The sequence below is a fragment of the Stegostoma tigrinum genome, chromosome 18 (genome assembly GCF_030684315.1).
Source record: "Stegostoma tigrinum isolate sSteTig4 chromosome 18, sSteTig4.hap1, whole genome shotgun sequence".
Lineage (NCBI taxonomy): Eukaryota > Metazoa > Chordata > Chondrichthyes > Orectolobiformes > Stegostomatidae > Stegostoma > Stegostoma tigrinum.
This window is the reverse complement of record NC_081371.1, coordinates 23094039-23107503: the sequence shown is the minus strand read 5'-3', so window position 1 is coordinate 23107503 and position 13465 is coordinate 23094039. Positions and strand designations below refer to the sequence as shown.

General features: G+C 41.9%; 1 protein-coding gene across 16 annotated transcripts in view; it reads right to left on the bottom strand.

Annotated features, from left to right (window-relative positions):
- The window catches only part of LOC125460699 (voltage-dependent L-type calcium channel subunit alpha-1C-like), an 814036-nt gene that overhangs the window by 47652 nt on the left and 752919 nt on the right, over positions 1-13465 (bottom strand). For all 16 annotated transcript variants that reach the window (XM_048548420.2, XM_048548421.2, XM_048548422.2 and 13 more), the window contains one exon: positions 2004-2131. In XM_048548420.2, the coding sequence (XP_048404377.1) occupies positions 2004-2131 (128 nt within the window). The remainder of the gene's footprint in view (positions 1-2003; positions 2132-13465) is intronic.

Sequence of the window (13465 nt, the reverse complement as noted above, 5' to 3'; positions counted from 1 at the left end):
AGGTCATAGCTGTCAGAAAGTGGACCTGGAGCTAGAAAAGACCCTTGTACATCATTTTTGAAATTATGGTCTTGTAGAAGGGAGCAAAAATCCCTGTCATTTAGAATACTGGACCAAAATCCCTGTTTTTTTTTACCAGAACAAAAAGAAAAGCAGCTGGGCTGTGTTCTGGAATTTGCAATCACAGGGACAGCTGTCCGGAATCATGGTTCAGTTAGAAATCCTATGTGCGCCTTAGCCCTAAAGGAACAATGAACCAGACCTAAGACAACTTCAGACGTCTTGGACTCTTCAAAGGTACCAAGGCATTCAACTCCAATTAATACTCATTTGCAGAAATACTGACATTCTACTTCATCAAAACATATTTACCCCTACTCTAAACCATCAGGAAGCCATTCACCACAAACAGGACAACAGAAACACAATGGAGAACACAGTCTGTAATAATTGCTGGCCCGATATAGGTGAGGGGGAGAGAGAGAGACATCCCTGCAGCTACTAACAGGAGGGATCCCAGACAGCTACTCCCCTGAGAACTATCTGCACAGCTCTCTCCCTGAAACCCACCAACACGTGGCTGTTCTGTAGCAGGGGAACCAACGGCAACCAACCATGACCAGCAGATCTAATGACTGATGACCTCTGAAAACCACCGACATGACTGACAAGGCCTCAGACACATGCTAAGGTGAAAACTGGCTCATGAAACCACCACAAAAAAACCCCAAGTTCTCAAACCAAACTGAACACTGTCTGAAGTCTTCAGTGAAGCACTGGCTACAGCAAATGCAAACAACCAGCGGGTCTAGGCCCGAAACGTCAGCTTTTGTGCTCCTGACATGCTGCTTGGCCTGCTGTGTTCATCCAGCCTCACATTTTAGCTGTATTTCAAATTTGCGTTTATCCCCAGCGGTGAGCCTATTTCCCCAAAATATCCAACCTGGCTAGCAGGGAGGGGAAGGAGGGTTGGTGACCGTGTGGGGCACCCCAAGGTCAGGAAGTCCTGTGTTTGAAACTACTATTTAGTTTCTTATAGTAATTAGCCTAGTTAAATTCATAACTGATAGTGTCAGTTTCACTGTTCTGAATTTGCCTTTTTAACTCTTGTATTTTCTTTTCACTCGAGCTTTATTCCCCTATTTATTGTTTCTGCCTTTTTATTTCTTACGATGTACTCACCAGACAGCATGTCCCCAGCGCCGGCGGTGAGAGCAGGAGCAGGCAGCGTGAGGCAGATGGAGCGAATGCAGCACCCGGCACCCCAAGGCGGCTGGCAATGAGAGCAGGAGCAGGCAGCCCGAGGCGGCTTGCAATGAGAGCAGGAGCAGGCAGCCCGAGGCGGCTGGTGGTGACAGCAGGAGCAGGCAGCCTGAGGCGGCTGGTGGTGACAGCAGGAGCAGGCAGCCTGAGGTGGCTGATGGTGACAGCAGGAGCATGCATCCCGAGGCGGCTGGTTGTGAGAGCAGGAGCAGGCAGCCCGAGGCGGCTGGCGGTGACAGCAGAAGCAGGCAGCCCGAGGCGGCTGGTGGTGAGAGCAGGAGTAGGCGGCCCGAGGCAGATGGCAGCGAGAGCAGGAGCAAGTAGCCTCGGGGACCTGCAGCGAAAGCAGGCGCAGGCAGCCCGAGGTGGCGAGAGAGAGAGAGCAGGCTGCTTGAGGCGGCAGTGAGGGCAAAGTCAAGCTAAGTGAGGAATGTGATGTTGAACTATTAACTGTTTCTTAGTGTTTTCTACGTTTTACTAAGAAGGGGGCTGTAATGTTTAACTCCTTAGCTTACTTTCTTTGTTCTTCCGTTTTGTACTCTGTGCCCAGGTACAATTGTACTTGAGATAGCGCCTTTAAGTAGCAGCTTGTAAACTTTTCACTGTACTCATGCAAGTGAGTGCATGTAACAATAAAAATAAAGCTAGTTCCAATTCTTTAAAAAAAAACTAATTCTAAAAAGCTAAAAGTTACAATACACATTGGATTTTTTAAAATTTGAAAGATTTTTCAAATGTACCTGTAGAGACAATGCATTTTTCTGCACTGCTTTCCCAACAATGCCTTGTTCCTTGCGCTTCTTGAATTTTCTGAAGTAATCCTGGATTAAGAATGTGGCATAGAATTTTCCAACAGTAACTTCATCATCTGGAATATAAAGATATTACACACTATGCTGTAGTTATGTTAAATTTAAGAATTATATGCAGCACTTTGTATGTTCATGCACCATTACTGTCAGAATACAGCTAATTTGGAACATTGTCAGCATTTCAAATGGAAATATGAAATTTTTGAAGTTTATAAAACATTACCTCAATACTAAAACAGGGATTGAATCCCCTAGTACCACCTCCAATGCATGCTCTGGAAGAGTGTGAAGGTCTGATAAGAGCACTAAATTGGCATATATCTGAGAGATTCTTGATTCCATATCCAGGTGGAACGACTAGAGTTTTTTTGAATGATGATAAACTTTTGAAGAAAAATAACTGCTAGGTGGAAACTGCTTTTGCCTGTGCCCATGGATGTCCCAGTTCTATCTTTCAACTATTAAGCATCTCTTTTCACACTTGATCCATTGGCCTCTTATGTTTTTCTGGATTCTTGAATGGCTGAGGTAAAGGAACTTCCGCTATGGGTGACCTTGAAGGGATGGGTGAAGGTTCTAAATGTGCAAAGTGATCTGGAAAATTTTTGTCTGGAGCTAAGACTTGGTGTATTCAAGTCCTGGTGAAGTTTGTGGCATTTACTGTGGATTGCTGACAATTGTAAGGGTCCATGGGAACAACAGGGGAATTTCAGCCCATGCATATTGTAACAAATAGATCACATTTATGTAAACATTGACTGTAAAATGTTTGTGGTTTGTGAGAGCTGATAAAACGAATATAAGTTTAAAATATTGCAGTAAAATTCTTGATTTCAATGCCCACTGTTCACTGATGAGCTCTTTGGTGAATCAAACTCACCACAGGCATTTCTCCTAGGTGAGGTATAGCAGAAAAATTGATCTTGTTTTGCTTTTTTAAGGTATAGCCCCTTATGGCAAGTTGTCCTCCTCTTGCTTTCTTGTAAGGTTTTCATTTCTGTATTATTTGTTCCATTTTGTAGTCAAGTAGCAGACAACAAAAGCACAATCACAATTCCCATATATGAGTTAATTTTAAGTGCATATGAGCAAATACCAGAAGCCTACAATGTTTTGGGAATCTATGGAGGGAACCTGGTCAAACGTACGCACAGTTTGAAAGGAACAAACAAAATATTTTTGATGGGTGGACAAAAGCATTGAAAATAGATCAAACATATGACACTCTTAGAGAGATGATTATTTTGGAGGACTTCAAAAATTCACGTCTTAAAACAATGAGAACTCATGTGGAAGAGCAGAGAATTAAGGATGCAGGATTAGCAGCAGGTGCATGAAATTCTTAAGAGGGGGGGTGAGCACCTAGAGATTGTTGTGCCCATTGGTGCCAATGAAATAGCTAGAAAGAGAGATGAGGTCATGTGAAGTGAGTCCAGGGAGTTAGGAAAAACACTGAAAAGCAGGACCTTAAGGGTTGTAAAATCTCTGGGTTACTACCAGTGCCTTTTGTTGGTGAGACAAGGAGTAGAAAGATAGGACAGATGAATGCGAGGCTAAGGAGTTAATGCAGGGGAAGCGTTTCAGGTTATTGGAACATTGGGATCTTTTCTGGGAAAGGGGTGACCTGTAAAAGGCAGGTTGCACCTAAACTGGGGGGGATCCAATATCATTGCTTGGAGGTTCGCTAGTGTTATGCGCAAGAGTATAAATGAGAGAGGCAGTGGGCTAGGGACCAGAGTAGCAGGTCAGCAAATTGAGTGATTGTGGGGAATGTAGATGTTCAGTTCAGTAAGTCTAAAAGAAGGACAGGCAAAGACAAGTAAATGAGTGAGTTTTGAGAAGATTTGTAGCTCAGGTTGAGGTTCTGGATGTGAATTTGCTCGCTGAGCTGGAAGGTTAGTTTTCAGACGTTTCGTCACCATTCTAGGTAACATCATCAGTGAGCCTCCGACGAAGCGCTGGTGTTATGTCCCGCTTTCTATTTATCTGGTTAGGTTTCCTTGGGTTGGTGATGTCATTTCCTGTTCTTTTTCTCAGGGGATGGTAGATTGGCTCCAAATCAATGTGTTTGTTGATGGAGTTCCGGTTGGAATGCCATGCTTCTAGGAATTCTTGTGCATGTCTCTGTTTGGCTTGTCCTAGGATGGATGTGTTGTCCCAATCAAAGTGATTGGGTACTTAATTGGGGGGAGGACAAATTACATAAGCATTAGGCAGGACCTAAAGAGTGTTAATTGGGAGGAGCAAATCCACATTTGACATGGGGGTAGTTTAAAGATCTGTTGATTAGAGTTCAGGACTGGCATGTTCCAATAAGGAGGGAGGACAAGGATGACAAGATAAGGGTTCCTTGGATAACAAAGGAGGTTGTGAATTTAGTGAAATGGAAAAAAGAAGCATATGTAAGGTTGAAGAAGTTAAAACTGGACAGGACCTGTGAGGAATGTAAAGAAAGCAGGAAAGATCTCAAACAGGGAATTAGGAGGGCAAGAAGGGGCCATGAAATGACCTTGACAACAAGGGTTAAACAGAATCCCAAGGCATTCTATGTGTGTACATTAAAAACAATGGGATAACCAGAGAGAAGGTAGGACCACTCAAAGATATTGGAGGGAATTTGTGCTTAGAGGCAGAGGATGTGAGAAAGATCCTAAATTAATAACTTGAGTTGGTATTCACTCAGGAGAAGGATATGGAAACACAGAAATTGAGGTGCATGAGTAGGCAATTCAGCCCTTTGAGCCTGTAGCACCAATCAATCTGAACATGGCTGGTAATGGAATGTCAGCATCCTAGTCCTGCTCCCTCCACGTAACTTTTGATTCCTTTAGCTGAGAGGGCCACATCCAGCTGCCTTTTGAGAATATCTAATGAACTGGCCCCATCAGGATTTTATATGTTTCTCTAAGATTCCCCCCTCATTCTTCTAAATTCCAGAAACTACAAGCCCAGTCAATCCAGTATTCCCTCATATGTCAGCCCTGCCATCCCGGGAATCAGTCTGGTCAACATCTATTGAACTCCCTCAAATATCAAGAATTCCTTCCCCAGACCAGGAGACCAAAACTATCTTGACCAAGATCTTTGTATTCTTGAAAGCCACAGTAGATGTCCTGGACTGGCCAGTAGCTAATGTTGTTCCTCTGTTCAAGAATAGTAATAGGGATAATCCAGGAAACTACAGAATGGAGAATCTCACATCAGTGATTGGGAAGCTATTGGAGAGATTTTTTAGGGATAGGATTTACATGCATTTGGAAAAGCATAGCCTAATTAGGAAACGTTCAGCATGACCTTGTGAAGGGCAGGTCATATTTTAAGAGGAAGTGACAAAGGTGATTGATGAGGGTTGAGCAGTGGATGTTGCCAAAATGGATTTTAGCATGGCTTTCCATAAGGTCTCTCATGGTAGGCACATCCAGAAGATTGAAATGCATGAGATCCATGGTGACTTGGCTGCAGGGATTCTGAATTGGCTTGCCCAAAGGTGGCAGAGGGTAGTGGTGGAAGGATGTTTTCCTGGCTGGAGGTCCGTGACTAGTGATGTTCCACAGCGATCCGTACTGTAGTCTCTGCTGTTTGTGATATATATTAATGACTTGAATGAAAATGTAGATGGGTAAGTTAGTTAGTTTGAAGATGAAACAGCGATCAGTGGAGTTGTGCATACTATAGAAGTTTGTCAAAGGATACAGTGGGATATAGATCAGTTGCAGATATGGGTGGATAAATGGCAGATGGAGGTTATACCAATTAAGTGCGAGCAGCTGCACTTTGGGAGACCAAACACCAGGGACAAGTATACAGTTAATGGCAGGTCCCTGAACAGCACTGATGTACAGAGGGATCTTGGGATTCAGGTGCATAGATCTTGGTCAAGGCCATGCTTGCCTTTACTGGTCAGGGAATTGAGTACAAGAATCAGGATGTCACACTGTAGCTTTATAAGATTTTGGTATGGCTATACTTAGAGTATTGTGTTCAATTCTAGTCGCACATTATAGGAAGAATGTGGAGGCTTTGGAGGGGGTCAGGAGAGGTTTACCAGATGCTTCCTGGATTAGAGGGTGTGAGCCACAAGGAGAGGGTAGAAAAACACTGGTTGTTTTCTCTGGAATGGCGGATGCTGAGGGGAGACTTGACAGAAGCCTATAAAATTATGGGATACATAGATACAGTTGACAGTCAGAATCTTTTCCAGAGTTGAAATATCTAATACGAGGGGGCATGCATTTAAGGTGAGAGGGGGAAGATTCAAAGGAGATGTGAGGGGCAAGTTTTTTTAAAACAGAGAGTGGTAGGAGTCTGGAATGTGCTGCCAAAGGTGGTGTTGGGGGCAGATAGGATAGGGGCATTCAAAGGACTTCTAGATAAACACATGAATATGCAAGGAATGGAGGGATATGGACCGAGGGTAGGCAGAAGGGATTAGTTTAACTTGGTGGGGCCTGTTCCTGTGCTGTACTGATCTATGTTCTAAATGGCAGATGATTAGGAATTGGTTCATAAATCAAAGTTTGGTTTCCGAGATCAATTTCAATCTGAGAAGAAATTGGGGAAAAAAGAAATCCTCGGGTGGTAAGGGAAAAGGAGGTCTCATTGGAGATAGTGAAGATAGCTGACCACAGGGTAAGGAAACCACTGAGGGGGAAAGAGAAGTAAAAAAGCACAAGTGTTTTCGCTACAATAAAGTAGGCTATATGAAGTCTCAGTGTTGCTAGTTTAGAAAAAGCACTGGGGAGATGGAGGTGAGGAAACAGGATAAGTCAGTGAGTTTTGTTCAAATGGTTATAGAAAGCACAATGGAATCTAAAAACTGCAAAAGAATGTACAATCTTGCCAGGGATTGCTTGAGAAGAAAGTGCCAGACCTATTTAAAGAATTTATTTGTGTGGCTAAAGTTTACTCATTTATGCCAGGAGGAAATTAAGATTTAAGAAATACTGAGGTAAGTCGATCTTTGATGGTGAGAGATGAGGAAATATATAATCCAGAAGGAGCATTTCCAGAAAATGTGGTCATATGTGGAACTCGTGATGCAAAGAGCAGTGTTCCATTACATAAAGTGAGGTTGGAGTGTTTGTTGGAAAGTGGCGCAGTGATGGTAGGAGTAGTAGAGAAATTTTCTGTTCTGGAGATACAGTTTATCCTTGGGAATAAAATAGCTGGATTACAGGTGGGAACGATGCCTATTATAGTTGAAAAGCCAGTGGAAAATCAGGCAACTGAGGTGTTAGAGAAGTATATCCTGGAACTTTTCCTGGCCATGTGGTAACAAGGTCACAAAGCCGCATACTGAAGCTGGAGGATGAATAAAGGAGTAAAGATAAGAAAGTTGAAGTTCAATTATCAGAGAATATGTTAGATTAAATGGTCGAGAAAATCAAGAACAGGTGGAGGACAAAGTGGATGTTTTTAGTTCAGAGAAATTGACTGAATTACAACAAAAAGGTGAAAAAGTAACACCATTGAATCAAAAGGCATACACAGGAGTAGAATTTGACGTTACAATCTTAAAAATGAAGTCTTGATGTGGAATTGGAAAGCATCACATGTTCAGGCAGATGAGAAATGGGCAGAAGTTCATCATGTATCACCAGTGGGTTGCGGAAAGGTGGTGTTGTGGCTAGTACACAAATTACCAGTAGGAGGTCATTTGAGACTAAGAAAAACTCAAGCCAAAATACAAAAACATTTTTATTGGCCTAGACTGCATAAGGATATGGTTGCATTTTGTGGGACGTGCCAAACATGTCATGTAATTGGAAAATAGAGATAACAAAGTGTGAAGCTGGATGAACACAGCAGGCCAAGCAGCATCTCAGGAGCACAAAAGCTGACATTTCGGGCCTAGACCCTTCATCAGAGTAGGTAATTGGAAAATGTCAGGCATTGATAAAACCAGCAGCTTTAATACCTTTTTCTGCATTTGAAGAACATTTAACAAGAATCTTAATTCATTGAGTAGGACCTCTAGCTAAAACAAAATATGGGAATCAGCATTTGTTTAACAAAGTGGACATCTCTGCTAGATTTCCAGAGGGAATTTCATTACGCAGTATCATTTTAGAAGGATTTTAGAAGGGTTATTCAATTTTCTTCACTACATTTAGACTATACACAGTGAGTCATTTGGTTCAAGGGTCAAATTTTATATCAAAATTATTCAAGGAATTTATGGACAGCTTATAGATAAAACAATTCAAATTCACTGGGTACCATCCACAATTGCAGGGAGCATTAGAATGGTGACATAAAACTTTAAAGGTCATGTTCAGGGCTTGTAGTCAAGACTATCCAGAGGATTGGGATAGAGGTGGCAATTAGGGATGCACCCAATGAGCCTACTAAATTCAGTCCATTTGAGTTAGTTTTTGGGCATGAGGTAAGAGGATCACTGAAGTCAATTAAGGAGAAATTGGTAAGTCAGAGTTCAGAAACCACATGTTTACACAATATGTCAAAATTAGGGAGAGATTAGACAGAGTGAGTGAGTTGGTTAGACACGGCACTTAAAAGTAGTACAGCACGTGATGAAACAATGCAGATAAGGAATCAAAAATGTGTAACTTTGTGACGTGGAGATAAAGTGTTCGTATTACTCCTTGTGGCAGGTGATTCTTTAAAGGCAAGTTTTAGTGGGCCTTATCAGCTCGAAAGGAAATCGAATGAATTGAATTGTTTAGTAAGAACACCAGATAGGAAGAAATCTCAGAGTGTGTCATGTGAATATGCTCAAAAGGTATTTTGATGGGGAAAGAAAGTAAAAAGGAGAATGTTGTATGGGTTACAAGATAGGGTGAAGAACCAAGTTCAGATGACTTTGAATTGGACATTCCTCAAATTAAACTGGACAATGAGGAAGTTCTCAAAAATTGGAATCAATTATTGAGTTACCTTCCAGAGGAAAATCGAAATGACCTTTAAGAGTCATTATAATTACGTGGTAAGATATATAGGAATAAGCTGGGAAGTACTAGTCTGATTATGCATAGTGTAGATATAGGAAATGCTGTTCAAATTAAGCAACATCCTTATAGACTTAACCCTCTAAAGTTGGCATAGGTTCAAAATAGGTTAGATCATAGAACATAGAACAGTACAGCATATACAGGCCCTTCAGCCCACGATGCTGTGCTGACCATTTATCCTACCAAGATCAAACTACCCATGCATACCCTACATTTTATTATCCTCCATGTGCCTATCCAAGAGTCGCTTTATAAAGAGAAATAATGAAAAATAAAATATGTTAAATAAAGAAAAAATAAAAGATGATGTACTAAGCCACATTTCAGTCTGGGATTTGACTTGTCCAGTAGTAAATCAGATGGAATCATAACACACACCTTATCCTCCAATAAAGACTGAGTATTGTCAATAGACAGAATTTAATGTCATTCCCCCAAGGTGAGTTCAGGGGCAGGGTTACATTATATGGGAGTGTGCCAGCAGGAAGTCTGCTATCTTCCTGTCTCTCCCAACATGAAGTCTGGGGCTTGAAATCTCTTAGATGGCCTTCTTGCCGATTGGCAATCGAGGATTTTGGCAATCAATGCCTACTTAAGGAACAATTCTTACTACCAATACCATACAATCAATGGTGGCTGCGGTAATTATGATGGGAATTCCAATAAAGTGAACCTTATCAAGTTTGCTGGTGGGCTTGAGGGGGTTAGATGAGTGAGAATGTCCATTGTTGTCAAGCACCCGCATATCTGTTTTTTTTTGCTGCAGAACATGCCCCAGGCCCACTAAAGTACATTAGAACATTACAGCACAGTACAGGCCCTTCGACCCTCGATGTGCTGACCTGTCATACCGATCTCAAGCCCATCTAACCTACACTATTTCATGTACGTCCATATGCTTATCCAATGATGACTTAAATGTACCTAAAGTTGGCAAATTTACTACCCAAAGCCCTCCAATAAATTGGTTAATCAAGATTGGTTTATTGTCTTTGAGCATGCATTCAAAGTTAGTTGCGTAAATGGAGTTCACCCATAGTAACGGTGCTAAAACCAGATGGTACTCAATGATTATGTGTGGACTATCGCAACTGAATGCAGTTACAAAATCTGATTCATATCCTAATCCATGTTTGGAAGACTGTACTGAGAACGTAGTACAAGAACTTCTTATTTCTAAGTTGGACTTAGAGGAAGATGGCAAATACCTTTAACTGAAAGGGCAAAGGAAGTTTCTATTTTCATGACACTGAATGGACTGTACCTGTTTAAAGTATGAAAAACGTATGAAACACATTTTGAAGACTAACAAATAAGGAAATTTTGGGATTACTCAATTATGTGGTGTACATTGATGATCTGGTGAATTTTAGTCACACATGGAAAGAACATTTGGAACATCCAGCAGAATTATTTGATTGACTTCAGGAGGTGGGCTTGGTGATGAACATAGCTCAGTGTAAGTTTGCAAAAGCCAAATCACTTTTCTGGGCTGTCATTGTACTTAGACAAATAGCCCCACAGGATGTTAAAATAAAGGCTATTGGGGAATTTCCTATACCATCAATGAAGACAGAAGAACTACAATTCCTGGAACTGAGCGGTTCTTACTAGAAGTTCGTACTGAATTTTAGCAGTGTGGTTGCTCCACTGACTGACTTGTTGAATAAGTGCAGAAAGTTTCAGTGGATGGAAGAATGTCAGAAGGCATTTGACAGACTGAAAGCTGTGTTAGCCACTACCCCAGTGTTATTCGCACCTAATTACGCAAAGCCATTCAAAGTGGCTATCGATGTGAATGATGTGGGTATCGGTGCTATACTCGTACAAGAAGCCATGAAAAGATAGGAAGATCTATTGGGTATTTTTCCAGAAAATTGAACAGAAATATTCTACAATTGAGAAAAAGACCTTGAGTTTAGCAATGACATTGTAACATTTCAACATTTATAATGCCAGTGATGAGAAAATTGTATATACTGATCATAATCCCTTAAAGATTTTAGACAAATTTAAGAATGAAAACTCCACAGTGTTTAGACGGACATTATTAATCCAACCAATTTATTTGAAAATTATATGTGTGGCAGGATAAGAGAACATAATTGCCAACACATTGTTGTAACTTTGATGAACAACGACTGAGGCGTTCAGTACAGGGAAGAAACTGACTGAAATGGACTGTAGTAGTGAATGTTTAGATGCTTACTGTCAATGTAATGGATACATATTGTAGTTTACTAATATTGCTAAGGGTAAAGGATTTTAAAGATGAAGCCATCTTTGTATATGAATGGTTTTCTTTTTAAGTGGGGAGATGTGTTGATGCTATGGCTTCAAGACGTATGTTTTGTCCTGGGTATTTTTTTTATGAAGAAAGGTTGAGACGGAGATGCAGAGTAGTCTGCTCAAAGCCAATAAAGCTTGTGAGAGCTTGGGTTTTTTTAAAAGTTGGAACAATAGAAGCAGCCTGAATGGCCCTCTGAAATCTTCCTCCCCTCCCCTTCACTCTGACTCCCGCCCCTCCCCTTCACTCTGACTCCCGCCCCTTCCCAACCCCACTTGCTGTGGTTATTCGCCATTCTCCCTAGTCTTCTGCTGTCAGATGCTAAACATTCTGTATGTAACAAAGGTCTCAGCTTTATTCCTGTACATACCCACCTTAATGAATTTTGGGCATGACGTTACATCAAACTCTTCTTCCATTGTCTTCACCTTTGTGCCCAATTCTTTGGGCAAGAATCCTCACCCCATGCCATGGACCCATTCACTCAGCTCCAACACTCCCTCTCCAACTGGACCCCACCTTCTGTCCTTTTACCTGCACTCAATCAGTTCATTAAGTATTGTTGACGTGACATTGGTCACTTCAATTTCTCTGCCCTCTTCACCCAATCCAACCTAACTCCCTCCAAACTGACTAGACTCCATGTGCTTCGATCCAAGCCTGACTTTGCTATTCACAGAATCATAGAGGACCCACAGTGTGGAAACAGGCCATTTGCCCAAACAAGTCCTCACCGACCCTCTGAAGAGCATCACATGCAGACCAATCCCCCTACTCTATCCCTCTAACCCTGCATTTCCAGCAAGTAATGCACTTAACCTACACATCCCTGAATACTATGGGCAATTTAGTATGGCCAATCACCTAACTTGTGCATCTTTGGACTTTGGGAAGAAATCAAAGCACCCAGCAGCAGCCCGAGCAGACACATGGAGAACATTGCAAACTTCACACAGCCAGTCACACAAGGTTGGACTCGAACCCGGATCCCTGGCACTGTGAGGCAGTAGTGCTGCCCTGAAGACAAACAACCAGAGCTCATTTGGGATTAAGCCTGCCGATAAATGTGGTGCTGCTATAGTCTGGCGTACTGACCTCTACATTGCAGAGGCTGAGTGCCAGCTCTCAAATACCTCCTCCTCCATAAGTTTTACAATACTCATGGAGAAGGATAGGAGTGGTCCTAAAGGAAGAGTACTAAACTGGGGGAAGGCCAACTATACCAAGATTCGGCAGGATCTGAGGAATGTAGATTGGGAGAAACTGTTTGAAGGTAAATCCACATTTGATATGTGGGAGGCTTTTAAGGAGAGGTTGATTAGTGTGAAGGAGAGACATGTTCCTGTGAAAATGAGGAATAGAAAAGGCAAGATTAGGGAACCATGGATGACAGGTGAAATTGTGAGACTAGCCAAGAGAAAAAAGGAAGTATACATGAGGTCTAGCTGACTGAAGACAGTCAAAGCTTTACAAGAATATCGGGAATGTAGAACGAATCTGAAACGAGGGATTAAGAGGGCTAAGAGAGGACATGAGATATTGCTGGCAAACATGGTTAAGGAAAATCCCAAAGCCGTTTATTCATATATAAAGAGCAAGAGGGTAACTAGAGAAAGGATTGGCCCACTTAAGGACAAAGAAGGAAAGTTATGCGCTGAGTCAGAGAAAATGGGTGACCGGACATGACGGATGTTGAGGTTAGGGATAGATGTTTGCTTACTCTAGGTCAAGTTGACATAAGGAAGGAGGAAGTGTTAGGTATCCTAAAAGACATTAAGGTGGACAAGTCCCCAGGTCCGGATGGGATCTATCCCAGGTTACTGAGGGAGGTGAGAGAGGAAATAGCCGGGGCCTTAACAGATATCTTTGCAGTGTCATTAGACACAGGTGATGTCCCAGAGGACTGGAGACTTGCTAATCTTGTCCCCTTGTTTAAGAAGGGCAGCAAGGATAATCCAGGTAATTATCGACTGGTGAGCCTGACGTCAGTAGTAGGGAACCTACTGGAGAAGATACTGAGGGTTAGGTCTATTCCCATTTGGAAGAAAATGGGCTTATCAGTGATAGGCAACATGGTTTTGTGCAGGGAAGGTCATGTCTTACTAACTTAATAGAATTCTTTGAGGACATGA